The following is a 27,389-nucleotide window of genomic DNA, read 5'->3' on the forward strand; positions in this document are numbered from 1 at the left end:
CCCAGAAAGAGGTGTTTTATCACCTTTATATTACAGGAGCTTTGAATTCTGCCTGACCAGAAATGTGGATTTCATTTGCTGCTGCTATTTTAGGTGGCCATGGAAAAACTATTTTCCACCTCAAAAACTGGTTTGTTCCACAAGGAACAATTGAAAACACTTAAGATGTTACAAAAACAAGTCTCAGTTGCCCCCCCCCCCAGCCCCCCGTACTTGACCCTTGGCCCTTACTGTGTCCAGTGTTCAAACTGAATGGTCAGAACAGGGTTCAGGCAGGATCAAGTAAATACAAACACGAGATGTCTCCTTCCCCTTCCTTGTGGGGAGCACTGCAGTCCCACAGTGGTGTGAGGGCACCTCACCCCTTGGGGAAGGTGAAGGGTCAGTTCTTAGTCACCAGGCTATGCTGCCCCAGGCCTGTGGCTAAACCACCAGCTGAGATTCCTGGTCCCCCCCACAGGCAGGAGGCGGAGTTCACACTGGCCCCCATCAGCACCCCCTCTAGCATCCTTTCCAGTGCCCACAGCTCTGCTAACGGCTCTGCGGGGCCGCAAGCTGCCGGGGTCCCCACAGTCCCTGACTACCACTCAGTTCACAACCCTCTCCGGGACTCGCACACTCCGTGACTTACGTGTGGTCCCGGGCCTGGGCGGCTCGATCTTTGCGTGGTGGCGCAGCTTTGGGTCGTGGGGAGCACGGCGTCTGGCCTGTCCGGGCTTTCCTACCGGCGACCCTTCACCCCGCAGCCCCAGCGTCCTGCTCTGCTAAGCCCGAGGCTCCGCCCGCTCGGGCCTCCGACCGCGGCCTTGGCCAGGTGCAGCCCCCGCCTCCCGGAGGAGAGGCCTAGGCCCTGGGGGCGGGGCGGGCGGCAAGGCCACACCCCGGCGCCGCGACCCCGACCCAGTGCGGTCAAGATGGCGCTGGCAGCTGGAACGCGCGTCTTGTCGCGTGCCCTGCTCCGCCCGTGTGCGTGACCGGGGGTGGCGGCCGGGTTGGGCAGGGGCCTGGGGAGGGGGACAGGGGCGCGGCAGGCTAACGGGCCTCGCGCTGCCCTCCGCAGGGGCCTTGCTCCGGGGCGCGACCATCAGGCGGACGGAACCGACGGCCGGCAGCGGGGACAGCGCGCGGCGTTTCGGGACCCAGCGGGTGCTGGTGGAGCCGGACGCAGCCGCAGGTAAGTGCACGGAGCGCGGTCTCCCGAGCGCCCGGCTGTGGGGAAAGAGGGGGGCGCTGGCAGCAGAGCGGGCTTCACTGGGCAGTGCGTTTGATCTCCCCCAGCTCCAGGCCCAGACCTGGAATCCAGACTCGGGAGAACGCTCGAATTTCTAAAGGCCACGGGATAAAGCCCAATTTTAAAGGCAGTTTCTGTTGAGTTCAAAGCTTAAGGGTCATCAGTCTAGGTGTTTTCGCCCCCCAGTTCATTATGAAGATAAAAATATTTCAGTTTTTAAAGTTCGGGGCATGTGCTCCTTAGCTGTTAAATTGGGAACTAAAATAATTGGAAGTATTTCAGAATAAAATATTTTAATTTTTCTTAATACTCCCAAGTGGCACAGAACCCAGCAGATATTTTTTTAATTAAAACCAGGAGCCACAAGTGAAGTCACTCCTACCCACTCCCATCAGAACACCTCCTAAAAGTCTCCAAGGGGGATTTTAAAAAGATAGAAAAAGCACTTTTGAAAGAGAAACCAGTGCTTTCTCTACCAGAGGGCACTTCAGAGCTGGGTCCTGAGCAGGCTTGACATCGGAGACGTGCAGTGTCAGATTTTAGGACAAGCTGTCTCATGACCTCCCAGCTCCTGGCCTCAGCCTTTCAAGATGCCTCCCATCCCCAGTCCACTCTGGCTTGGCAGGGAGCCAAGCTCCTCCCCAAATGGGGCTACAGTCTCAGCCCCCCAGAGCCCTCCAGACACGCACAGGTTGTGCATCGCTGCCTGTGCCTGGACTGCTGTCAGGGCACCCACCGTGTTCCTTGGTTCAGTTCTCTAGTTTAGCTCCTCTCTGGGTTGGGGGCTGCCCGAGCCAGGTGATGAGGGGCTCAACTACGAGTCCAACAAAAACTTGAGTTTCTGAAAGGATCGTTTCTGTGACAGATTTGAATATATATCAAAACTTGAATAAAACACATTTTTAAAGTATTGAAGTAGGTGGTGGTGGTTGCACAAGATTGTGAATATACTTAATACCACTTAATTGTACACTTAAAAATGGTTTGAATGGTAGACTTTCTTTTATGTAAACAAGTAAGAAAAAAATTATCAGTGAGACAATTTTTTACCAAAGTGCTTTCCCACCCCACCATGGAAGAACTCGCTAGCTTCACCGGCTTATCGTGGTAGAAGGTTGAGTTTGAGGTCAGAAAGCCAGGCTTGGTTCTGTCCTCACTGCCAGACCTGGGTAACCTTCAGGCATCTTGAGGCTTGGAGGAATTAATGGAATAAAAGTACTTTTTTAAATGTTTTCATTTGAGACTTCCCTGGTGACTCAGTGGTTAAGCATTTGCCTGCCAATGCTGGGGACACAGGTTCAATCCCTGGTCTGGGAAGATCCCACATGCTGTGGAGCAACTAAACCTGTGTGCCACAACTACTCTGAGCGTGTGCTCTAGAGCCCACGTGCCACAACTACTGAAGCCCATGTGCCTAGAGCCCATGCTCCGCAACAAGAGAAGCCACCGCAATGAGAAGCCCACACACCGCAACGAAGAGTAGCCCCTGCTCGCCACAACTAGAGAAGAGCCTGCGCACAGCAACAGAGACCCAATGCTGCCAAAAATAAAATAAATAAATAAATTTTAAAGAAAGAAACTTACCTCCGAACCAAGTTTGGGGGGCTCACTTCTGAAAGTTTTGATTGCTTCTTATGTTTACATGTACATACCTGTAGCCAGTTAATAATTACCTCTTCCTCATAAATCATAGGTCTCAAAAGAGTCTCCTTGCCTTCAGGACTTAATTCTCATTCATAGAGAATGGTTTGTGTTGACTATCCAGAGATTTCCAAGGCCTTGACCGGGGAAATGTACCCTAAGTGAACGGTGGCATTTCTAAAGCCCTTGGGGTCTGCCCTTGGGCCAGGCAGTGAGAACAGATGGCCCCAGCCGGCCCAGGCCAGCAGCTGCACTGTCCACAAGGGCAGGCCCTGCCACTCCTGCTTTCCCTGCTGCTGGCAGTATAAATGAATAGATGGAGTGTTTAAGAACATCTGACCCCTGATATTCTTACTCTCAATCCTTAAACAAGCATGAACCAGAGGCCCCCACTGGCGTTCCTTCTTGCCCATCTGGTTTAGTGTTTGCTCACTTACTCAAGAAACTAAGGCCATTTCTTACTCCCCTGAGGATGTAGGACTTACATCTGGGAGAAAAAGATCAACAAAAATTTGTACATTAATGTTCACAGCAGTATTACAATGGCCAAAAGGTGGAACTAACCCAAGTGTCCATCAGCAGGTGAGTGGATAAGCAAAACATGCTGTACACAGTTAATGGAACGTTATTTGATCTTAAGAAGGAATGAAGCACTGACACATGCTACTACATAAATGAACCTTGAAAACAGTAAATGAAGACAGACACAAAAGGTCACATATGATTCCAGTTATATGAAATGTCCACAACTGGCAAATCCATAGGAACAGGAAGGAGATTACTGATTGCCAGGGGCTGGAACAGGAAGAATGGTAACTGCTGATGGGTACAGGGTTCCCTTTCTTATAAGGTATATGAATCTCACCTCAATTTAAAAAACCCAAAATCTGTGTAGCTTCCCATGGCCTGGTTGAGGGTGCAGGGTAGTTGGGGGTATCTTTCCAATGTTGGGTATGAGTTTTGTCCTTTTCATTTTCAAACTAGGGGTCGCCGTGATGAAGTTCAAGAACCCCCCAGTGAACAGCCTCAGCCTAGAGCTGCTGACAGAGTTCATTATCAGCCTGGAGAAGCTGGAGAATGACAAGACCTTCCGAGGCGTCATCCTGACTTCGGTGGGTGCTCCTTAGCTCCCCCAAGGCCCCAAGTTCTCAAGTCGAAGTCCAGACTCGGGAGCCCTCCTACACACTTCACATGGTGGAGAAAACCCAGGCGGCCCAGGTGTGGGTGCCACCACAAAAGGCTTCCAGGGGTTGTAGTCCTGGGTGTGGGGGCTCGAGGGGGCCGTGCCATGGGCAGCTGGTTCTTCCACAGGAGGCTGATCCTTAGTTCCCAGGCCATCTCCCAGGTCATGCGGTTGTGGAGCCAGACCTGGGGCAAGCCTCGGCCCTCCACGCCCAGGGCCAGGATGTAGGTGAGGGCAGGTGACGTCTCTGCAGGATACCCTTGAGGCCATTCGACCTCACGAAGGGTGGACCCTGTGCAAACTTGGCAACAGCTTCCTGGGGACCCACCCAGGCCGGCCCCAGTGACAGTGCCCATCCCAAAAGCTGTGCCCTCCATTCCCGTCTGGGCAGGTCCTAGAGTTGAGGTCTCAGAGGGCAGACTTTTCCCTTCTGAATTCTCGAGGGGAATGGGAACGGCAGCATTTCCCCTACAAGCCAGCAAATGCTGGTAACAACAGGACTTCGTTGGGTCAGGAAGAGCACTGGGGTCGCCTTTCAAGTTAGAAGGAGCCACAGACAGCATGAGCATCCCCCAAAGCTAAGTGCCACGATACTAGAGACCAATGAGAACACCTTGGCCTTGCCGTCATTAAAGGTGCAGGAAGCAGACGGTCACAGCCTGCTTCCTGCACCTTTTAGGCCAAGGTTTGGAAGGTCCACTGTGGGCTCGCACCTACTTCCTTAAACCCTCAGGTTGTCCTGGGGTGGCCTGGAGTTGCAGCTCTGGAGAGCCTGGCTGCCTCTGACGAGGGGACCCATCACTGTGCTGGAGGCACGGACCAGCAGGGAACCCTCAGGGGCTGGCCTGATGCACGCACCCAGTGCGTCCCGTGAAGCTGGGGTTTGCAGAGCCAAGCCTTGCCCCATCCCATGGGAGTGAGATGACCTTATTGCTCCAAGGGTAGGACTGATACTGGGTGTAGATCATTTGAGGGAACTTTCTAACCTGCCTAGAGATGCTGAAATTGCCTAGGAACTTTTCACCCTGGATAATTCCTGAAAATACTCCATTTAAGGTGTCATTTCATAGCCTGACGTTTTCTTTATTATGCTCTGAAAATGAGAGAATTGCGTGTCACCAGAGATAGGACCTTTAGAACGAAAGAGGGGAAGACCTGTCACTTGTCCAGGCCCCCAGCCCCTGTGCTCTGGGGACAGGGAGCCAGCATTTGTCCCTCCGGAGCCTGCGTTCTCCTTGTGACAGTGTCCTCCCCTCCAGCAATGTGTCTGCGCCTCGTGTTCTGTATCAAGTTCCTCCTGTGTACGTAGCACAAGGCCTGGCCCAAAGTGGGTCCTCAGCAAATGTTTTGGAAGGACTTGTGTTAGTTGGGGCCACCTTAACGAAGGACCACCAACGGGTAGCAGTGGGGCAGAACAACAGAAGTGTATTCCCTCTCACGGTCTGGAGGCCACAGGTTCAAAATCAAGGTGTCAACAGGGCCAATCACATCTAGAGGCCATGGGGGAGAATCCTTTGCTTCTGCCAGCTTCGGGGGGCCCCTGGGTTCCTGTACTTGTCTCCACTTGGCCATCTGCCCTGTCTCTGTGTCCGAATCCTCCTCAGAAGGACACCAGTCAAAGGATTTAGGACCCCCATACTCCGGTACGGCCTCATCTTAACTTGATCTCATCTGCAAAGACGCCATTTCTGAATAAGGTCACATTCTCGGGTACTGGGGTGAGGACTTGACCTTGTCTTCTTCGGTGACACAGTTCGGCCCACTACAGATACGTTGCTGAATCACAGAAATCACGGAAATAGGCCAACCCACATCCGTTTTCATCTGTCTGGCAGAGGCCATCCCCAGCTGGGATTAATGTGTTCGCTTCTCTCGCATCCAGAATAGAGTTCTTTGCCTTTGCTTCCCTCCAACGCCAGGGCTGTGGGCAAGTGCTGTCAGCCCCTCCAGCTTCTGTGCTGAGAAAATGAATTGGGGAGGCAGTGAGGAGGGGGGAGCCAGGAGCTCGTGGTGGGAAGAGATTAAGGAGGAAGGCTGAAAAGCTGAATGTCAGTCCTGCCACATCTTCAGAGCAGGAGCAGCTAGCTCCATCCCCCTGCCGTCCCACCCCCCCACCCCCAACAGGCGCTGGCTCACGGGTCCCTGCTCAGGCCTGTGAGACAGCAGGATGTGGTGTACCGACCACCAGTCTTCCCATCCCTGTGGGGCCTTTTTAGTGACAGGAGTGGAACACGTTCCACGTAAACAAAAGGCCAGCCTGCTGGTATCAGTGCACACACAGGCACGTGTGTATATGAGAAACAAGGGCCCGCATCTATGCCCTGCACTGCAACTTGCTTTTGTCACTTAATATAAGGATGTAGAGGACTTCGAGTGTGGCTGCCCCTCCTCACAGACACTGCAGGCAGGGGAGGGGGTTTGGTCGTTGCTGCAGCAGCACATGGTGACCGCGGCCACTGCTGGTTAGTGATCAGCAACCCCAGGTGCGGTGTTCTCGGGTGAGGGCTGGGGAGCTGCCCCTCCCCTGGCCTGCATTCTTGACAGAGCACCCAGAACCTGGTGCCCATGCCCAGAAGCACCTTCTGCCTTGGTCTGCGCTCCCCACCCCCACTTCAGCGGTTGTGTTGGGGCCTGGGGCGTCCACACAGGACACGTGCCTTACAGATCCTTCCCCAGGCTTATGTCTCACGTGTGACAGCCCAGGGCAGAGGTCTGTCTTCTTTTTTTTTAAAAAAAGCTAACTGCATGATGACCAGACTGCAGCCATGACATAGGTTGGTCCATCTTTTTTTTTTTTTAAACAGAAACCATTTTATTTTATTTATTTACTTTTGGCTGCGTCGAGTCTTAGTTGCAGCACACGGAATCTTTCATTGCAGTGCACGGGCTTAGTTGCCTGCGGCCTGTGGGATCTTAGTTCCCCGACCAGGGATCGAACCCACATCCCCTGCACTGGAAGGCAGATTCTTAACCACTGGACCACCAGGGGATTCCCAAGGTCTGTCTTCTTGACTGTTCACCACTCCCTCCTTCCCTGGCCGGGTCCTGACAGCTCCTTCTGGCCTGCACCGGAGTCTGCAGTTTGCTTTTGGGGTACATCAGAACGTGTGTCCCCTCCAACTGTCAGGAGTCCTCCCCCGCCCCTGAGTTCCTCTGCCCGGGATGAGTACAGAGGTATGCACAGAGTCCGGTGTGTTTATGTCTCTGGGGGAGCACCTGGCCCTGCTGCCTTTTCTTCCAGTTTGAAGCTGGAAAGGGAAGAATATCCCAGGATGCAGAAGGAACAGAGTCTAAGGGAGGTCCAGGCTGCCTCCCTGGAGCCCCCAGCTCTGGGCTCCTGGGGGCAGCATCCTGCTGCCCGAGCATGACCTCAGTTCCCCTGTCTCTTGAGCACCTGTGGGCTCCCTGGGCCCTGGGGCTGTGTTGGCACTGTGGGGCAGACTCTGACGGGGCCCCTGCCCACCCCCCCACCTCCCCAGGACTGCCCCAGGGTCTTCTCCGCAGGCCTGGACCTGACGGAGATGTGCGGGAAGAACCCGGCCCACTACGCCGAGTACTGGAAGGCGGTGCAGGAGCTGTGGCTGCGGCTGTACCTATCCAACCTGGTGCTGATCGCTGCCATCAATGTGAGTGTCCCTGCTCCCGAGGGGCCTCCATGGCTCGCTGCGGGCCAGCCCTTAGGGTGGGGGTGGATGTGGCCCTGCCCTCAAAAAGCCCTCAGAGAGGCAGGGAGCAGTCGGGAGACCCTCTGGGGTGCACAGGTCAGCTTGCCATTACAGACCAGGTGAAGGGGGGGGCCTAGGGGTGGGGCTGGGGGGGACTTGCTCACTGAGGTGGGGGTGAGTGTGGGGGCAGAAACCAGGGCCCATGGTCGACGTGGTCCAGCAGGAGGGTTATGAGGGTGGGGGCAAGTGGGGGATCAGATCTACATTTTGGGAATATCACTTTGGCCTAACCTAGGGAAGGCAGGGGTGGGGCTAAGGCCAGAGAGGTGCCAGGAGGGCCTGAGCTGGGTGGAGAGGAGGGATGGCCAGAGTCAGGAACACTCCATGGGGTGTGGTGGCCGCTGACGGCCTCTGTTTGGGGCAGTGGATGTGTGAGATGAGGGCAGGGTGAGGTCGGGCCTCGGAGGACCTCCTACTGGAGGAGAGGAGAGGCCACTTGCTGCCCTGACATGTGCGTGAGAAAAGAGGGGGTGTTCTGGGCCTGAGCGCTGGCCACCCTGCCAGTGCCCGCGGCCTCAGGCTGATGGGCAAGCCGGAGCCCATTGTGCGCACACCCCCAGACAGTGTTGGTACAGCATCCTGGAGGCTGGAGGCACCCAAGAGCTCACGGCCACCTGAGGCCCTTCCTTGGGACCCTGGCTCTCTGGAAGATGACCGGAACCAGCCACAGCAGCACCCAGAGCCCGTTGGTCCTGCTTCTCCTGCAGGGAGCCTGCCCGGCCGGAGGCTGCCTTATCTCCCTCACCTGCGACTACCGGATCCTGGCTGACAACCCGAAGTACCTCATTGGGCTGAACGAGACCCTGCTGGGCATCGTCGCCCCCTTCTGGTAAAACCGGGGGCTGCACCCACACTCCACCAGACCCGGGGCTGAGCCCACCCCCCCCCCACCCCCATCCCCCGGGAGCCCTGAGCCCACCGTGAGTGGGTGTCTGCTTCCAGGTTCAAAGACACCCTTGTGAACACCATTGGGCACCGTGCCTCAGAGCAGGCCCTGCAGCTGGGGTTGCTCTTTCTGCCAGCAGAGGCCCTCCAGGTGGGCCTGGTGGACCAGGTGGTGCCTGAGGACCAGGTGCTGAGCACAGCGCTCTCGGTGATGGCCCGGTGGATGGCCATTCCAGGTGAGGGGCGTGGCGGGGCGGGGGGTGGGGGGCAACAGCTGTGGGTACCGGTGGGCAAGTAGAGAGCCCTGTCCCCTCCCCAGCCTGGAGCTTCTGGTGAGACAGGAGGTTCTCAAGCAATTCACAAATGAGCCATTCACAATAGCAGACTGACCTAGTGTCCTGAGGCTGATGTAACAAATTACCACAAGAGGGGGAGTTGCGGGGCAGGGGGGTGCTTAAAACAAGGGAAATGCATTCTCTCTCAGTCTGGAGGCCAGAAGTCTAAAATCGGTGTGGGCAGGCCCTCGCTCCTGCCAGAGGCTCTGGGGGAGGCTCCTTCCTGCCTCTTTCAGTTTTGGGGGCTCCAGGCATCCTTGGCTGTGGCTGCGTCACTCCCATCCCTGCTGTGTCTTCACATGACCTTCTCCCACAGTGTGTCTCTATATCTCAGAGCTCCCTCTCCTTTTACGGACACCTGTCCCTGGATTTAGGGCCCACCCTGAATCCAAGATGATCTCAGTTACACCTGCAAAGACCTTTTTCCAAGTAAGGTCTCTTGCAGATACTTTTTTGGGGTCCACTATTCAACCCACTACACAGACAACTGGAAACAGCTTGTGTGTCTGTGTATAGAAATAGGGCTGCTTGGGACTTCTCTGGTGGTCCAGTGGTTAAGACTGCCTGCTTCCACTGCAGGGGGTGCAGGTTCGATCCCTGGTCAGGGAACTAAGATCCCACATGCAATGTGGCCAAAAAAAAAAAAAAAAGAAAAGAAATAGGGCTGCTTATATCAACTATGGTAGAAACCAGGGATCAGCAGGCTGTCTGTAAAGAGCCAGGGAGATTTTCAGCTTTGTTGGTCACATGGTCTCTGCCATAACGCCAGAGCAGGAGGGCGGACTTAGAGCACGTGAACTAACAAGCGTGTCTGTGTTCCAATAAAACCAGGCCACCGAATTCTGAATTTCATGTAATTTTCACGTATCACAAAATATTACCCTTTAAAATTTTTTTCCATCTATATAAAAATGTAAATACCATTCTTGGCTCTTGAGCTCTGGGGGGCCAGGTTTGCCGATGCCTGACACAGACAAATGCCTGAATACCGTGCAGCCATTAATTATGTTGTAAAAGAGTATGTAGTGACGTGGAAAATATTGCCGACAATGTAGTTGAGGGAAAATAACAGGTTAAAAAGGCAACTTTCACAATATCATCCTGTATGATTTTAAAGGAAATCGATGGACAGTAGGGAACAGGTGGCTTTCATTTTCTTCTCTTTGCTCACTTGAATTTTCTAAGCTTCCTACCGGAGTTTCAGTTGGAACTCTCTTGGAAAGCTTGGGAATACCACTGTCCCGGAGCAGAGCATGGGTTTTCACAGGTGGGACCCATCTTCTTTAGATCACGCTCGACAGCTGACCAAGAACATGATGCGAAAGACCACGGTAGATCGCCTGGTGAAGCAGCGCGACGCGGACATCCAGAACTTTGTCAGTTTCATCTCCAGAGACTCCATCCAGAAGTCCCTGCAGATGTACTTAGAAAAGCTCAAACAAAAGAAAGGCTAAGGGCTGGGCTCCCCATGCAGGGTTTTTAGCCGTTTGCACCCTTCTGGGGGGCCCTATGGTTCCAAGGGATTTAAAGAAGGTGTTTTCCAATTTAAAAGTACTTTTAGCTCTTTGTTTTGCTCATCTCCCTAAAAGGCCTGTTCCTTGTAGCCATAGTCCTAAGGCCTGTTACCACTCACGAGTACCCTTTGTGGCTGGCAGGTGGGCAGATGGGCACAGCTGGCAAGCAGTGTCTTGATTTGGGAATCATAAACTGGTAGATGGCACCCTTCTGGACCTCAGCGATGTCACTGTTGAGTGTCTCCTCTCCCAGAGCAGAATAAAGTCCTTGAGTTTCCTATCCCTGGCTGGTGGGATGCCTGACTGCTGGAGGCCTAAGGCCAGGTAGTTGTGGGCCCCGGCAAGCCACACAAGAAAAGGAAAAGGGAAAAGCCTTTGGGCTGCCATGGTTTTTTGTTTGGATGGAAAGCCTGTATAAATTTCAGAGAAATTGGGTGACTTGGAGAGGGAGGAGGGAGGCATTTTACATTACAGGTGTCCTAAATCTGACTTTAGAAAGATCTAACAAGAAAAGCTTGTTCAGATTCTTGAAACAAAGGTTTTTCCCTCCCATACAATTCAGGCCAGTTAAATCCTGCCAAAGGTGAGACGCTTCGAAAACCAGAAACCTCATCGGGCCCCTGTCATTTACACTGTGTACCCCAGTTCTGCTTGTTCCCAATCCTCAGGTGATGGGTTTACTCAGGGTGCAGGCCACTGTCCTCCCTGCTGAGTCCTTGCCCAGCCCAGGGCTCCTGAGGAAGAAGCTACCAGGAAGGCACCTTTGAAGGGGCTGTACCACCGTGAGCTGTTCAGGTTCTGTGGACAGGACCTTAACCCAACCTGCCTCCTCACCAGTGAGGAGGCTCTCCACATGTCCCAGCGCCGCCAGCTGGCTGGTTGCAGGGGGCCAGCCTTCTTGACTCCCCCCCCCCCCCCCCCCCCCGCCAACTGCAGTGCTGGGTAGGAAAGGACCCTCATACACAAGTGCCTGTGAGTGGCCTGCAGGCCTGGGAACCGGGGCCATGGGAGGAACACTGAAGACTGGGAGGTTGGCCTCGCACATCCACCCTACCTGTGTGAGCACTTACCCCCAGCTGCACTCAGTACAGGTGCTTGAAAGCATTTAGTTTGCACAAAGAAAGAGCAGGGAGCTTCAGCCAGTGAGCACAGGAGCTGCCTTCTGGAGCCAACCTGGTCTGGAGGTGGTCAGTTCCCAGCAGGATGTGGAATGGGCAGGCCAGGCTGTCCCTGTCCCCTAAATGGGTTGGGACCGGGTACCTGCTTGGCTGCAAGATGAAGGTTTGTGCCCCAGAAGAGCTGAGTCCTAAGAAAGGACATGAAGGCGTCGGAGCCAACACGTGTGTGTGGTCCTGGCTGAGTGTTTGCTGTTTATTGAGCTCAGCTGTGTGCCCAGTGCTCTACGAGGTGCTTCTCACAACCTTATGAGGTAGTGGTGGCAGCCCATTTCAAGATGGGGAAACAGGCTCGGAGTAGTCCCATCACTTGTCCAGGCCCAGCTGACCCTACCCTGCAGCCCTGTGGGGCTTCCTCCTTGTGGCCAGAGTCTGCAGGCAGCCTGCCCTGGCCAGGCTTCAGGGCTGTCAGTAGGACTTGAGGGTCACCTCCACAGGAAAATGGTCACTGATGGCCAGGGCCTGAAGGGAGAAGGGGCCAACTCTGAGGCCCTGCTGAGCAGCCAGTCCTCCCTCAGGCTCCACCCTAGAAAACTGCCCCATCTCCCCCCAGGAAGGGGCCCACTGGGTGTCCACAAACCACTGCATCTGGAGGTGGGGGAACAGACCAGCGAGGCCTGGGCTATCCATCCCACAGCTGTGCGGGTTCGGTGGGAGCATGGCCTCGGGACCCCACTCTGGGGAGGTAAAGAGCTTCCTGTACTGCCATCCCAGATTTGTTCCATTCAGCCAGAACTGAACCTCTAAGGGCCTTTTCTATAAACAGTGCAGGGAGGGGAGTGCCAGGTGTACTGAGGTTGGGCCTTGCTCCTACTGGGCCCAGCACTCGCCTGAACCTGGTACAGGCCAAATTCCTCCTGGAAGTCGTATACGGCGGCCGACTGGGGCTTCAGACTGCTGCGCAGGCGGGCACCACAGACCACGATGCGGTCGTAAGCACAGTCTGAGTTGCCCACCGTGGTGTCGGCGCTGTCCGGGATGAGCCACTTGAAGACCTCGCTGCTGCGCAGGCGGATGGCCAGCCAGTCCTGAGCCTGCACGTAGCTGCAGTCGGCGTTAAAGTCGCCCAGAAACAGCATGTCCTGTGGGGCACCGCGGAACTGGGTCTGAGGCTGCGGGAGGGGCCGCGCGCGCAGAGCCTCACGCCTGTGGCCGATCCCCAGGGCGCACCTCCGGGACCCTGGGCCGTTGGGCAGGGCGGGGCCGCACGGACATAGGGGCTTACGTAGGTGCCCCACTTGTCTATCACGTCCAGGTACACATCGTAGAGCGCGTCGATCTCGGCTACAGCTTGGTGCGGCGCCGCGTGCAGCGGAATCAACACTAACTCCTCGGCAGCTGCAGGAGGTAGATGTCAGGGGCTGGGACGGGGCCTGCAGGACGGGCGGGGCCTGCGGGACGGGCAGGGCCTCACCTGACCCGGGTGCCGAGAACTTGACCACGAAAGGTTCACGACTGAAGGCGTCCTCCGGGTCCAGGTACTGGTACGTGTCCACGACCGATACTGTGTCCTTCCTGGGTGTAGAGGGTGAGTGGGCGCCCCAAGTGGGCCCCCTCCTGCCCTGCGCACCCCTCCCCCGCATTCCCGCCCCTCACCTGTAGACGAACAGGTACGTTTCCTTATACTGGTCCTGACCCAGGGGCTTACTGCTCACGAAGCTGTACTCGTGCCTGGACACGCTGCGGAGACACCGGCCAAGCCCGGGGTCAAGGCATCGCTCGGAGACCTGGGCCCACGTTGGGCCCTGCCCGCCATACCTGTTTTTTTTTTTTTTTTTTTTTTTTTTTTTGGCGGTACGCGGGCCTCTCACTGCTGCGGCCTCTCCCGTTTTGGAGCACAGGCTCCGGACGCGCAGGCCCAGCGGCCATGGCTCACGGGCCCAGCCGCTCCGCAGCATGTGGGATCCTCCCGGACCGGGGCACGAACCCGCGTCCCCCGCATCGGCAGGCGGACTCCCAACCACTGTGCCACCAGGGAATCCCCCGCCATACCTGTTGATCAGCTCCATGAGCGCGGATACGGCGCTCAGGTCGGAGTCCCGCACCTCCTGCACCAGCGTGATGTCATAGCCAGCCAGGATCTGGGGGAGGGGCCGGCAGGTGCGGGGTCACGTGTGCGCGGCAAATTAGCCCGCGGAGCCCAGCTGCAACCCCGCCCAGGGTCCCCAGCCTCACTTGCGCGATGATGCCGCTGCAGGCCGGGTACGACACTTTGCTGTCGCCGAAGCTCCGGATGTTGAAAGCTCCGATGCGCAGCGCCGCGTCTCCTGCAGCCCCTAGCGCCCAGAGCGCAGCCAATAAGGCCAGGGGCCCGCCCATGGCGCAAAGCAGGCGGGCTTAGAGGGACAAACACAGCCCGCGTGAGCGCGGACGTGGAATCGGACACACCAGGCCAGCCTTCTCAGTCCCGGCTGCTGGGACGCGGGGGCTGGGCAGGTTCTGCCACCCTCTGGTGGCTGGCAGGAAGGCATATCCTCCCCCTGCCACTCTCCAGGTCTCCCCAAGGTGGTGGGCTGGGCTTACGGCCGTGGCCGTTCTCCGTGGGGAAACTGAGGCCCAAATATTGAGACTCCATTCACATCCAGCCCCCGGCTCAGTACCTCGCCCCCCCAGACTCACCTGAGGGATGTGGATTGGCTGTGTCAGAGGCTTAGGATCTGGGTCCCAGTAGAAGTCAGAGGTCCCAGCTGGGGGTGTGTCTGCAGCACAGGACAGACTGCAAGGGCTTGGTCTAGCAGCAGCTCTGGCGCCCCAGCTCCGTGAGTATTTGAAAGCCTGGTCTAGGGAGGGGCCGGGACTGCACTGGGTCCCGCCCCCTCCACGAATTGGACACTGTAACTCCTAGCTCCCATTCCCACAGAGACCACCCCACCCCCCGCAGGGCAAGGCGGCAGGGGATCCACCTTGAGACTGCTCTGGTGCCCCCAAGCCTGTTAGAACAGGGACTGCGAAGGCCCTGCCAGCCCAAGAGCTACATCAGGACTGGAAAAGAGGACCAGACATGCCCACGGTCCAGGTCTTGCTCCTGTCCCTGCCCCCGAGAAACTAGGTCACCCAGAATCTCCCTCAAGCTGCATCTCTTCAGGGAAGCTAAGTCAACACAATCAGGAAAGACCGGCCCCATTTGTGGCCCAGCATCTCCTGCTGCTTCTCCACGTGCTGTCACCTCAAGGTAAAAAGCCGAGACTCCTGGGTCTCCCACTCTCATTCCCCGGCCCCAGGGAGGCCGCAGGGTTGGAGGCTAGGAAGCAGCATCCCCTCCCACCCACCTCTATGGACCTCAGGAAGCTGGGGTCACAGCTCCAGCTGGGCAAGGCAGCAGCAGGAGGCTGCCTGTCCACATACCAATGACACCCACACACTGCCAAGGTGCCGCCAGCCCTGTTGGGATCCCTGGGCGGGCAGGGGCTGCCACAGAGGAACCTGCCAGGGCAGTGGCACCAGCCCCTGAGGCTGCCACTGCCGCAACATCACAAGCGGCGGGTTTTCATGTTTTATTGTAAAGCAACCAAAAACTCTGTGTATTTACACTTCCACATCTCCTCTGAACGCCTGAGTTCTATGCCCATCTTCTCTGTACTCGGCCAGGCAGGCAAGGGCAGGGCACTCGGGGTCCTCACCCCCTGCCCCAGCCCAGCCCCCCAGGACCCTGCAGGCGCCCATGTTAGACGATGACCGTCTGCACCTCAAGCTGGCCCTCCGGCGAGGCGATGACCAGCTCTCCCGCATGCTCCAGGATCTCAATGTCCTCCGATGAAACCATGGTCACAGTGGCTTGCTCGGCGCCATTTGTACCCGAGCGGGCTGTGAGCACAGTGCCCTCGCTGATGGCCGAGGCCAGCGTCATGGCCACCTGCTCCGTCAGGCTCTCGGGGGTGGCGATAGTGATGGTGTCGGCAGCAGCTGCCTCTGTGCCCAGCCCTGCCTCCTGGTCCATGGTCACATTCTGCACGATGATCTGGTGCCCGGCGCTGGCCTGGTGCACGATCTGCTGCACTACCTTCATGATGTGACTGTCCACCTGTGGGTGGCTCAAGGCTCAGCCCATGAGTCTGGTGAGGGTGCCAGGCCACCCCCCCCGCCCATCCCCCAGCCTCTCACCTCTGTCTGGGTGCCCTCGATGATCTCCGTGGCTTCGCTGGTCTCTGCATCATCCGCAGTGGCCTGGACGGAGGATCAGAAGTCAGCCTTGCCCGCCCCAGGCCCCATCCGAACCCTGGTGGCCCCATACCCACCTCGATGATGTACTCCTGGGTATCGGCTACCACGGATGAGAACTCGACCAACACGGTGTGCGGGTCGTCAGCGAGGACGGCGGCAGCCGCTGCAGGGCTCTCCTCGGACACCAGCAACTCCTCTACCTCCAGCAGGCAGCCCCCTGTGGCAGGGAGCTCGGTCAGTGCTGGCCGGCCGCGGCCCCCCACCCCGTCCCTGCCACCTCCCGGCCCTACCTTTGGTGCGCAGGTGCCGGTTGAGTGTGCCATGCTCAGCAAAGCCGCGGCCACACTTGTAGCACTTGAAGGGCTTCTCGCCCGTGTGGTGCCGTACGTGCCGCACGAGCGAGCCCTTCTCCCGGAAGCCTCGGCTGCAGAATGGGCACACGTGCGGCTTCTCCTCCAGGTGTGTCCGGAAGTGCACCTGCTGGGCATTCTGTGGAGACCCACCATCAGGGCCAGCCTGGCCTTGGCTCTCCCAGCCCCCTCTGAGGGCCCCGGTTAGGACTGAGCAGGCTGTCAGGTGAGGGGTGAGGAGGGAGGTCTGGGGGCACGGAACAAGGGACAAATCTGGCTTAGGGAGCAGGGAGCCCATAGATGGGGGATCAGGGGCCCACCTTGGTCTTGTAGCACTTGCCACACTCGGGACAGGGGTAGGGCCTCTCATCTGAATGGACACGCCGGTGGCCGCGGACGTGGGCGATGGTCTTGTAGAGCTTCCCGCAGTCCCCACAGCGGAAGCGGCGCTCGTGCACGTGCACCTCCTGGTGCTTCTTGAGCAGGTAGGCCTTGGGGAAGGCCTTGCCACACTGCGGGCATGTGAATGGCCTCGGCCCTGGGGCCACACTCCGTGTCAGGCCGGGACCACCACCCGAGGGTGCCACCCTAGCCACCTGCCCACAGGCAACCCTGACCATCCACAGCACACCCGAGAGCCCCTCCTGGCTACCCACGGCTGTCCACTGCCCAGTACCCCCACCATCCTGCCACCCACCTGCGTGGCCTCTTTTGTGGGCCTCCAGGGTGGCCGCCGTTGGGAAGGTCTCACTGCACTGAGGGCACGGGTGGGTCCTGGGCACAGCTGAGGCCTCACTGGCCACCTGCTGGGGGACCACAGCACACCTCTAGTACCCATTGTGGGCTGGGCCCAAGCAGCACCGTGGAGGCCAGACCGAGGCACCCTGACCCTGGGAGGCTCCATAATGGGCCCAAGGAAGGCGATAAACAGATCAGGGGACAAAGTCACTGCAGACAGTGATGCAACTTTCCACCGCAGGGAGCACAGCAAGGAGGCTGGTGGCGGCCAGGATAGCATGGTGACTTTGTACCCAAGGTCCAGCCCCCCAGAAGGGGCACGCCGGCAGCACAGGCACCTACTGTCTCTACCTGTTCCACCTCCAGCAGCGGCAGTTCTGGGGGACCATCTCCCAGGGGCTGGGGACTGGACACAGTGGGAGGGGCTGGCTCCAGGGCTCTCTCCTCCCCAGGGACCCGCTCAAGGACAATGCCGGAGTTCTGCATGGCCTGGTGCAGCAGGTTCTCACGGCTGCCCTCGCTGGAACAGGGAAGCTCCTCGGGGCCGGGGGGCTGCAGGGGAGGCAAAGGGAGGCTGGCCAGGCAGCCCGGCACGCAGCACCCACCCGCCACCACCGCACAGGGCAGCCCCAGGGGCCCCCGTGCATACCCGGCATCTTCACTCAGGAATGCCCCTGGGAGCCCCACAGCCCACTCCACCTGCCTTCCCCTGCCCCACCTCATCCCTAGCTCACTCTCCGTTGCCCCTCCCTGCCATGACCTGGGTCTCCCATTTCCCCACCCAGCAACCAGACTGAACAGCAGGAAGGCAGGCCCATGTCAGTCCTGTTCCCAATGGAGCCAGTGTCCAGAACAGAGCCTGGTGCTGAGCAGACAAAGGCCTCCCCTGACCTATCCCCACCTCTGGGGTGAGGGTTTTCATGCCCAGGGGAAGCTCTTGCATCTGGACGTGGACTTCGTGGATGACAGTGCCCTTGGCATCTGTCACCAGGTGAATCACAGGCGAAGTTTCCATGGGCCCACCTGTCATTGCCGATGATGTAACAGTCCCCACGGTGGAGGCACCAGGCCCTTTAAGGCAGAATCAAGAGAGTCCATGAAGAAACACCCAACCAGGGTGGCACTCAGAGAGCAGCCAGGGCCGGGGCAGGGAGCCCCCGACCACACTGACCTGTGGGAGTGTCCTCTTTGCCAACAACCACATCTTTGCTCATGCTGAAGCGGATTTTTTCCGTGCACGGGGTGAGAGACTTGAGGTGCCGGGTCAGCGCACCCGACTCACGGAAGCTCTTTCCACACTTGGCACACTTATAGGGACGCTCATCTGCAGAGAGAATGGCGTCAGCCTCGGGTGGGATGCTGGCTTGGTGCTGAGGGGAAGGCAGGCCTGGAACCACAGCCTCAGTACCACCAGGAGGAAGGGGCCACGAAGCCTAGGAGCCGGGGCACCCCCAGGGCCAGCGGCAGCGTGCTGTGCAGCTCCCGGCCCCAGGCCCGAGGCCGGCTCACCTGTGTGCCGCCGGTGGTGCCGGATGAGTGAGCCTTTGGTGCGAAAGGAGGCCCCACACAGTTTGCACTCGTGGTCCTTTCGGCTACTGTGGGTGACCATGTGGGCCTTAAGGATGCTGCCCTGTGGGGGAGGGGCGGCGAGGCTCAGGCACCTCCCTGGGCAGGAGCGGGAAGGCCTGGCTCCCACAGCCAGTGCGCCCGCGGCCCCAGGGCCTCACCGTCTTGAAGGTCTTGTGGCACAGCATGCACACGTAGCGGCCATCCTTGTTCACCAGCAGCTTGACCTGGGCCTGCTCACCCTCCCCAGAGAGTCCAGGCCCCTGACAGTTGGGGCTGCCCCGGGCCTCTGCCATCCCGCTGTCCCCCGGCTCCGCCTCAGAGGCCACGATGACCTCTTTGATGTGTCCACCACCTGAGGAGAGGCAGATGGGCCTGAGCCTTGGGATGCCACGGGCCCTGCTGCTTCCTCGGATCCCAGCCCGAGGACACTGCTGTGGCACAGTGGAGTTGTCTTGACCAACCCCCAGCCCCAGCACATGGCGCCTGCTCAGCCTAAAAGGGTGGGAGTACTGTGCTCTGACTCCATGGAGCTGCCCAGAGGAGTTCCAGGCCTCCAGAAAGTGTTCAGCAGGGAAACCCACCATGAGCACGGATGCCCCCTCCCCTCAGCCAAGAGGCACGCACGACTAGATGTGCACAGGGGTCCCGCTGTGTCCAAGGGCGGCAGAGTTCCGGCACAGAGGCAGTGGACAGGCCAACTCGCCACCATCGGCCCCCTCGCTGCTCCGGCTCCGGCTAATGTGAGAAGGAAATGCCTCTGGGGATCACCCACCAGCATCGGTTTCAAGACAGGAAGGCAAGAGACCCAGCCTGGGAGAGGAAGCGCTCGACACGCCTAGGACAGTCTGAGGAAGGAAGGCTGTGCTTTTGCAGCTCTCATGGGGGTTGAAGAAATCTGACACTGTGCAAAGCTAAGCTGTAAACACACTTCACAATTTCTGCTCATGAAAACAACACGTGGCAATCGGTTGTGAAGCCGCTTCTTAGAAACCATCTCAATCAGGCTGGCATCATGTTTTGACAAGCCATTTTCCCAAAACAGAACGGAAGTGCTGTGACTCAAACAATTAAGGGCACCTCTCCTCCCTGCCCTAGCTGACATGCTTGAAGCTTTATCTTTCCTCCCGCTCAGGAGTGAGTTTCCAAAAGAACAGGGATTTCTGCCAGGCTAGGACTTGAGTTTGAGTGTGGCACAGCAGACAGAGGGGTCAGAGAAGGGGGGAACGTGGCTGCCCTGAGTCCAGAAACAGAATGCATATTTGTTTCCAGGGAAGAGGCAGGAGAGCCTGCAGTGGGTATCCAGCCCCCTGTGCAGTCCCTGGGAACTGCACCCCCCAGCCCAGCAAGGACTGAGAACCCCCAGCCCTGTGATGCCAGCAGCTGGTGGTTTAGGACTCTGGCCTGGGCTCCAGATCGCTGAGCAGCTGACGCCAAAGGGACATTTGGGGTACCCAGGATGCTTGCAAAGGGGAAACTCCCAAAGGGGAAACTCCCAAGGGTGCAAGAGAGGCTGCGGGTGCCCAGAGAGGAGCCCCTGGAGCACAAGGAGCTGCCCAGCCGCGGGCTTGGGCCAGCTGGAGGCTGGATAGTAGGCAGGGCCTGGCTAGCCAGGGGGACAGAGCCTGGAGATGCTGCCTGAACCCAGGGAAACTGTTTTCCCATATGACACCACCACCCAAGAAGCCAAACTCCACACCAGGGCTGGGCATGGCCCCACCTCCCACGTCAGCCCTCTTATTCCAGAGGAGCAACAGGCAATCGTCCTCGTCCACAGGAATGTCAGGGGAAAGACAGTGTGGAGACAGGGACAGGTCCTGTAGCTTCCCTGGGATGGGACCTTGGCAGAACAGCCTGCTCTGAGGTTCCCCTCCCCCAGGTCGCCTCCCCACCTCTTCCTACTCCAGCTGGTCCCAAGGGCTTCCCAAGGCCAAGTTCTACCTGTTGCCCAAACCTGCTTCCTGTCCAGTCACCTACTCACGTCCCTGCCAAGGCCCCTGCCCATTCTCTTCCCAACCTCCCGTGCCATCAGGCCCAGCCCAGCCTCCCTGCACTGCCACACTCACACCCAGCCCCCGGCTCCCTTGGGCTGCCCTTTGAATGTCCCAGCTGCACGCTCACCTGCCTCCTATTAAGGAGCACATGACCCAATCCAGACCTCTCAACACCCCAACACTCCCTGCCCTACTGCACTTTAAAAAAGCCATCAAAGAGCCTGACTTGGCGTTGTATGCTCTTATAGGCCATGTGAGAATCAGGATAGGAATCGCCGCCCCCACGCCGGAGGGAGTGAGCACTGGGGAGGTGAAGGCCAAGGTCGGGCTGCAGGTCAGGGCGGAGCTGGAGCAGCAGGTGCACCCCACGCACACCCCAGCCTGACCCTCCAGAGCCAACTGTGGGCTGGGAATTAGGAACCAGGGTTGGGGTTGGAGTGTGGCAAAAAAGTAGGGAAGATTCCAGAAGAACCAGGGCAGAGACAGTCCGGGGCAGCAGCAGGAGAGAGCAGCCAGCTGATGATTTATGCACAAAGTGAAGACTCCCCGAGGCCCAGGTGTCCCCCAGGGCTGCCCAGGTTCTGGGCTTCCGCTTTCTGGGCAGGGCAGGGCCTGGTGGCCAATGCCTGCTCTTGCTGCAGGCCCTGCCCTGGTGAAGGTGCACACAAGGTCTCAGCCCCTCCTCAGCCAGGCTTTGCTCTCGGGACAGCAGAGGGGCACAGGCAGCAGAGGTCCCCAGCTTCCAGCCTTGACCGCGGATGACTAACAGGTCAGCAATGCCTCAGCACTGAGAAAGCCACACGTGAACAGCCATGGTGGGGCCAAACCAGCTTACCGACAATGTCAGGAGTGTGGCTGATGTCTGCCGTGAGAGTGGCTGCCTCCACCACGATGTGGGCCATGGTGATGGGCTCCTCTGAGCCTGCTGCTGCTGGCTCCACCTGCCATTGGGTGACAGGGGACAGAGGAGACTCGTCTCCAGGGCTCCAGAGCTCAGGTTTATGTCCATGCAGGATGGCTGAGGTGGGGCCTCTCATCTCCCCCAACGGACCACTGCTCTGAGCTTGACTCCCAGCCTGAACCCTCCACCCCAGGCCCAGGGGTCGGCCCCATCACTCTAATGCCTCCAGCCACCAAGGGCCCCATGGGGAGCCCTGAGCACCCTCAGGGAGGACTCCAGGATGAAGTGACTAGAAGCTCCAGCTTGAGGCTCAGCTGGCTCTGCAGAGATGAAGGTGAGCACCTCCATCTACAGCCCAGCCAGGTGATCGGGGCAAAGGGCCCCCAGGGATGTGAGGCCAGGGGCCTTCTGGAGGAGAGGACACCTCTGGGAGGGGTAGGAAAAGAGCACAGAGTCAGAGTAAGACAATTCTGGGCCCACTCCTCTGGGCCATTCCCGGGGTGACCAGAGGCACCTGACTTCTCTTGGAGTCTCCTTTCCCACTTCCATAGGACGAGGATGACAAGAGTGCCCAGCCCACAGGGGTGACATGGGCCTCAGTAGGACTGTGCGTGTACAGCCCGAGTACACACCGAGTGCAACAAAGTTGGCCATTTTTATGACAGAGTTGTGGGATCCCCAGGAACCATATGTACAAGACAGGAGACAAAAGGACAAAAGCCACCATGATATCCCTAAGCCAGGACAGGCCCTCAGGCTTCAAAAAAGGAGGGACACTAGGCCCCAACTGTGCAGGCTTCAACCAGAGGCTGCTGAGAGGGCCCGCATCCCAGGCCATCCGGGAAAGCCCAGAGCACCGCCAGGAGTCACCCACCCACAGCCGGCTGCCTGCCCTCTGCCCACCCCGGTGGCACAGGTCCGTCTCGACATGCCTCCACCTCCTCATCCTGCTGTCCGCCGAGGGGCGGGGTGGAGGGCACGCATGTGTGCAATGGCAGTAGGGGGATGCTACCTCCTGACCCAGCAGCGCAGTAGCATTGGTGGCAGGCAGGGCCTCCTGGGGCACCCGCTGGCAGACCTTCTGGAGCTTGTGCTGAACAAAGTCCTCCAAGGCGGTGAACTCCGCCTGGCAGCGGCCACATCGGTGCACGTCATCCTCATCTGCAACGAGCCTGCGGTCAGTGGGGCTTGGGAGGGATTCCAGCCCCAGGCAGATGCACCCAAGGGTGGCATCAGAACCAGAGATGCCTTCCCCAGCCCTCCCAAAGGGGCTGAGAACACTCTTGGGAGCCCAGGGTCCCAGGCCTTCTCCGGGGGTCTACAGCAGTGCCCAACCTAGGAAGAGCAGCATCCAGCAGGGGATAACCCCGACCATGCACTTAGGCTGTAGGGATCCAAAGCCCCTACTTCAGAGATAAGGGGAGAGAGGCCCAGGGAGCAGCTGGGAGGCAGAGGGATTCAGCCAAGCTGGTTTGGGGACAGTGGAGGACCAGGGTTTAAGACTGGTTGGGGTTTGCATGTGCCCTTGGGCACCTCAGTGACCAGGTCTGGATCTGTTTCTTCATCTGTAAAATGGGCTGACTCAGTGTGTGTGTACAAGCTCTAGCTGAGAGGCCAGTCCTCAGCAAACATGGGAGAGGTAGGGCACCCTCAATCCATGACCACTCTTTTCTCACTCTGACTTCTGCTTCACTGGTTCCAAACAGGTGGCACCTCCCTACTCTGGTGAAGACGCGCAGGGTGGGACTTCCCAGAGGGGTTCCACACCCCAGGGCCATGGGCCACCGCACCTGAGCCCCTCACCATCTGGGCTGACCAGCCAGTGCCTGCCCCAGGTCCTGCAGGAGAGACTTCCGGCTCACTGAGTCCCCTACTATGTGCTGGGCATCTTACTGGGGCCAACAGCAAATCCGGCCAGCACCCTGAGGAAATAGAAGTGACTATTCCCTCTCTAGAAAAACAACTTGAGATTCAAGGCCACCCAGCTGGTGAGTGTTGGGGCCAGAACCTGAACTTGAGGGTCTACCCCAGACACCCTGCTGTTTACCCCAAGGGATAGGGAGATGCTCCTTCTGCTTTCATAAACGTCTGCCAGTTCCCATCACCTCACTGCAGTCCCACATCAAGGTCAAACCCAGGCCTGGAGGACAGAAGGAGCCCAGTTGATGTCTATTGGATTAATGAGCAAAGGGCCAAACCACAGCCAAGACTCACAGAAGGCCACCTGACAGAGGACGGTCCCCTCCAGATGGTTCACAGTCACAAGCCAAGCACTGAGGTGACTGTACCCTCCTAACCCTCCCACCCCACTCCCCAAGTCTGACTCAGCACCAGCGTGTTGCCATTGAAGGAATCCCCACCACAGAAGGGGACACACCCAGCCCCTGTAACACTGAGTGAGATAAGGTCCTGGGTAAGCCCAGCAGGGCAGAGCAACCTCCAAAGAGACCCCTCTGCGGGTAGCACTGCCCCCCATGCCAAGCTACCTACCCAAGCTGGAATAAGGAGCAAGAAATGATGTACTGAGAATTACAAATCCTGTGGGGACAAAGACCACCACCCCAATATCACCACCAACCCCCTCCTGCCCGGCCCAGTCTAAAGCTTCCTGGGACAAGCTCAGAGGGTAGAGACCAGAATTCTGTCTCCAAAAGCTATCAGTGCCCCTGTGTGTCCCCAGAACTGTTCTCAGAGATTCACATACATCCTCTATTTTGATTCTCACCACCATCCTATGAGGCAGCAGAACCCAGAAGTTAAGGGAGTGGGTTGAGGAGTCACACAATCCTGGTATCCAACAAGTCCTTGGTACTTACTAGCTGGGTGACCTGGTCACTTTCACATCTTTGAACCTCAATTTTCCTCATCCACAAAATGGGAATAATAATAGTAATAATAATAATGGCATCTAGGGCTGGTTTGAGAATGAAAAAGGCTGATGCATGGAAAGTACTCGATACATTATCCTCAACAGTAGCATCCCTGTTCTGTAAGGGGAAATGGAGGCTCAGAGAGGTATGTGGTTACCTGCCCAGGATCAAACAGCTAGAAAGTGGCAGGTCTGGGACAGAAATGGCTGCAGCTTTCCAGCACTGGGCTCTGCTGCCTCCCCCCGGGTGCTGGAAAGACCCGAGGCCCCGCCCTCCCGGAGCCTCCAGTCACACCCCGGCCAGGGCCCCAGTGGCCCATCAGGTGAAGTGGGAGGGGGCGCGGAGGAGGGCAGGGCCCTGTCGAGACTGGGAGGCAGAGGGGGGCCGGGCCGCTGGCCTGAGGGCGGGGCAGGCAGTGGAGGCGATCGCCGAGGTCTACACTGACAGCCCCGGTGGCTTGGACACAGGTGAGTATCCGCGGGTGGGCACTGGGGCCCACGGGGGTTATGGGCGCCCCGCCAGGGTTAGGCCTGAGGGTCTGAGGAAACCAGGGGGCTCGTGGAAGGCTATGAGGGGTGTCGTGGGGACATGTGAGGTCTGCAAGGAACCGGGCCTGGGAAGGTCTGTCGCGCCATCAGCTCAGGCCCTCGGGGCCTCCACCAGCCAAGCTGAGCCGTCCCCACCCTGGCCGCTCCCGGCCCCGTCCGGCCCTGTTACCTTCCTCGCTAAAGGGCGCCGGGAGGCCAAGGAAGCCACCGGGGGCCAAGGCCGCCGCCGCCGCCGCCGCCGCCGCCGCGACCCCGCCCTCGCCCGCTTCCTGCCCGGCTTCGGCCCGGGCTTCTGCCGTATGCGCGGCTGTTACCCGCACTGCCATCGCGCCCTCCATGTCGCAACGCGCCGCAGGAAGATGGCGGATTTACGACCGTGTCGTCATAACAACGGGCCGCGCCAAGGCTAGCGAGAGGACGGGAGGAGGGCGATGGGGCGGAGCCCAGGATGGGTTTGATTGGCAGGAGGCGGGGCGGAGTCCTAAGGGTGTGGCCTGGAACCGCAGAGGCGGGGCCAAGCTCAGGGAGAGAAGAGACGGGGCGGGACTGCTGGGAGTGGTGTAGTTACGGTGGAGAGGACTGACAGGAGGAGGATCGGGGCCTGGGAGGGCCCGCTGGGCGTGGCTGGGGCTGGGTTCCGGCAGCTCCTTCAAGGCTCTAGCGAACTGGCGGCGCCAACTGACCGGCCCTGAGCCGGTGCTGCCGCCGCAGGTGCCCAGCCGCGATCCGAGCTCGAGTGGGCGGCTGCCGAGACACCGCACCAGCTCGGACCAGTAGAGTGGTGCTCGCTGCCCGCCCCCGACCCCCTCGGGTGGCAGAACCTCCCTTGATGGTTGACCCAGCCACAGGGGAAAACCCGAGTTGGGGATGGCTCATGGGTAGCTTCACTAACCCTTTCATTCTTTATTTTATTTATTTTTTATTTTATTTGTTTTTTATTTTTATTTTTGGCTGCGTTGGGTCTTCGTTGCTGTGTGCGGGCTTTCTCTGGTTGCGGTGGGCAGGGGCTGCTCTTCATTGCGGTGTGCGGGCTTCTCACTGCAGTGGCTTCTCTTGTTGTGGAGCGCGGGCTCTAGGAGTGCCGGCTTCAGTAGTTGTGGCACACGAGCTCTAGATAGCAGGTAAGTACACATAAAAATTACCGTTAGTGACAGTACATTCACAATGTTGTGCAACTATCACCAACATGTAGTTGAGAACGTTGTCATCATTCCAAAAGGAAACCTGTACGCATTAGCAGTCACTCCCCATTCTCCCCTCCCCCCAGCCCCTAGCAAACCACTTTCTTTCTCTGTGGATTTGCATTTTTTGGACATTTCATATAAACAGAATTATACGCGTGGTCTTTTTCATCTGGTTTCTTTCACTTTAGTATGATGTTTTTGAGGTTTATCCAGGTTGTAGCATGCAGCAGTACTTCATTCCTTTTTGTGGCTGAATAATATTCCATTATATGAATAGACTGATTTTCATTTTTTACATCTGGGTTGTTTCCACCTAATCTACGATTGTAAATAGTGCTGCTATGAACACGTGCATACAGATTCTTTTTATTCTTTTTAAGGTAGCATTAGTTATTTGAAGCTAAGTGCGTTCTAGGATTTTCTCATTTAAGATACCAATCATCCCCATTTTGAAGAAGAAACTGAGGCACAGAACTGATGGAACACTTGCCCAAGGGCAGACCAAAGATCTAACCCAGGTCTGTCCAGAGTCATGGGCTAGAAACCCACAGGTCGTGCTCTCCCAGCTTGGTTATTCTCTGTGGCTCAGCCCAGTGCTAGATTCCAAAGACTCAGGTGAATCAGACCCAGTTCCCTCCAGGAAGGCCAGTCTCCGGGGAAGACCAAGCACGGACACAAGGGCCCAGACAGAGAGTGGACAGCTCTGCCCTGGGAAGGACACCAGCAGAGATTGTCTACATGCTGGGGCTGCCCAGCTAAGGAACTGAGGACCCTTAGCCTGTCAGGAGCTGGGATGTGTGAGGCACAGATTGGATCACCAGAAGTCAGGCTGGGGTAAAAATGGGGCTGCTTTCTGCAGGGGGCTTGCTCACCATTGCAGGCATTTAAACAGAGAGGGACAGCGTTTCAGAAGGATCCTCCTGACTGTGGTGCAGGAAAGGAAGATCTAGGATGGACAGTCTCTGAGAGGGACAAACAGGTGGAGGAGCAGGTGGGTACTTATGGAGCAGGAGGGATCTAGGGGGCACCTGGGAAGAGAGGACCAGGAGGACACCTCACTTGAGGATGTGTGGGGGAGTGATGGGAAAGCCAGCATCAGAGAGGAAGAGGAAGACCACTAGAGGAATGGAGTGGGGGTGGATTTCAAAGACAGAGCACAGCCTGGGTGTGGATGGACATGAGGAGGAGCTGGCCCCGGGGAGACAGATAACCTGCCCTGCTCCATGCTCCAGAGCCTGTAGGACAGAGTTGTCAGGGACGGGCCAGGGCTCCTGCCTGGTTATTCCCTGGGGGTCAGAAAAGGGAATCCTGACCCAGTGAGCTCTAGGCCCCACCTCAGCTGAAGCCCAGGCAGACCAGCGGCAACAGGAGTGGGCCTGAGGTCACTG

At 58.0% G+C, this 27,389-nt stretch overlaps 3 protein-coding genes across 5 annotated transcripts; 1 reads left to right on the forward strand and 2 right to left on the reverse strand.

Moving 5' to 3' along the window:
* Positions 1-914: 914 nt before the first annotated feature.
* On the forward strand, positions 915-10,454 carry ECI1 (enoyl-CoA delta isomerase 1). Its single transcript, XM_065892949.1, has 7 exons — positions 915-966; positions 1,061-1,174; positions 3,857-3,984; positions 7,535-7,681; positions 8,488-8,609; positions 8,723-8,901; positions 10,288-10,454. Exons 1-7 carry the CDS (start codon positions 915-917, stop codon positions 10,452-10,454), a joined length of 909 nt encoding a protein of 302 aa, XP_065749021.1.
* Positions 10,455-12,097: 1,643 nt separating this feature from the next.
* DNASE1L2 (deoxyribonuclease 1 like 2) lies at positions 12,098-14,008 on the reverse strand. The gene is made up of 7 exons (XM_065892423.1): positions 13,865-14,008; positions 13,682-13,770; positions 13,286-13,369; positions 13,104-13,204; positions 12,915-13,027; positions 12,520-12,771; positions 12,098-12,151 (listed from the first exon to the last, which is right to left on the reverse strand). The coding sequence occupies exons 1-7, from the start codon at positions 14,006-14,008 to the stop codon at positions 12,098-12,100; spliced, it is 837 nt and encodes a 278-aa protein (XP_065748495.1).
* A 1,162-nt stretch (positions 14,009-15,170) lies between these two features.
* Positions 15,171-25,415, reverse strand: E4F1 (E4F transcription factor 1). 3 transcript variants are annotated; one of them, XM_065892325.1, is made up of 14 exons: positions 24,987-25,415; positions 22,412-22,560; positions 21,334-21,439; positions 18,666-18,859; positions 18,448-18,568; positions 18,110-18,262; positions 17,840-18,009; positions 17,281-17,490; positions 16,898-17,006; positions 16,521-16,738; positions 16,141-16,339; positions 15,925-16,067; positions 15,791-15,853; positions 15,171-15,710 (listed from the first exon to the last, which is right to left on the reverse strand). In XM_065892325.1, exons 1-14 carry the CDS (start codon positions 25,153-25,155, stop codon positions 15,354-15,356), a joined length of 2,361 nt encoding a protein of 786 aa, XP_065748397.1. In that variant the 5' UTR covers positions 25,156-25,415; the 3' UTR covers positions 15,171-15,353. The 3 variants fall into 3 exon arrangements, with proteins under 3 accessions (XP_065748397.1, XP_065748396.1, XP_065748398.1); XM_065892324.1 differs by having other exon boundaries at positions 15,354-15,710; positions 18,104-18,262; positions 24,987-25,155; XM_065892326.1 differs by lacking the exons at positions 16,521-16,738; positions 16,898-17,006 and having other exon boundaries at positions 15,354-15,710; positions 16,141-16,283; positions 17,429-17,490; positions 18,104-18,262; positions 24,987-25,155.
* Positions 25,416-27,389: the final 1,974 nt, after the last annotated feature.

This window comes from Phocoena phocoena, chromosome 15, assembly GCF_963924675.1.
Source record: "Phocoena phocoena chromosome 15, mPhoPho1.1, whole genome shotgun sequence".
NCBI classification, from domain to species: domain Eukaryota; kingdom Metazoa; phylum Chordata; class Mammalia; order Artiodactyla; family Phocoenidae; genus Phocoena; species Phocoena phocoena.

What these genes read in the sequence shown, in the direction of transcription:
- E4F1 (XM_065892324.1), bottom strand. Translation starts at nt 25,155, where the DNA reads ATGGAGGGCGCGATGGCAGTGCGGGTAACAGCCGCGCATACGGCAGAA. An exon ending in CCACAAAAGAGGCCACGCAG is followed by an intron (nt 16,739 to 16,897) that starts GTGGGTGGCAGG and finishes GTGTGGCCCCAG; the next exon opens with GGCCGAGGCCATTCACATGC. An exon ending in TCGAGGGCACCCAGACAGAG is followed by an intron (nt 15,711 to 15,790) that starts GTGAGAGGCTGG and finishes AGCCACCCACAG; the next exon opens with GTGGACAGTCACATCATGAA.
- DNASE1L2 (XM_065892423.1), bottom strand. Translation starts at nt 14,008, where the DNA reads ATGGGCGGGCCCCTGGCCTTATTGGCTGCGCTCTGGGCGCTAGGGGCT. An exon ending in GTTCTCGGCACCCGGGTCAG is followed by an intron (nt 13,028 to 13,103) that starts GTGAGGCCCTGC and finishes TACCTCCTGCAG; the next exon opens with CTGCCGAGGAGTTAGTGTTG. An exon ending in TTGGCCTGTACCAGGTTCAG is followed by an intron (nt 12,152 to 12,519) that starts GCGAGTGCTGGG and finishes TTCTCCCTTCAG; the next exon opens with GCCCTGGCCATCAGTGACCA.
- ECI1 (XM_065892949.1), top strand. Translation starts at nt 915, where the DNA reads ATGGCGCTGGCAGCTGGAACGCGCGTCTTGTCGCGTGCCCTGCTCCGC. An exon ending in GCGTGCCCTGCTCCGCCCGT is followed by an intron (nt 967 to 1,060) that starts GTGCGTGACCGG and finishes TGCCCTCCGCAG; the next exon opens with GGGCCTTGCTCCGGGGCGCG. An exon ending in CCGGTGGATGGCCATTCCAG is followed by an intron (nt 8,902 to 10,287) that starts GTGAGGGGCGTG and finishes CATCTTCTTTAG; the next exon opens with ATCACGCTCGACAGCTGACC.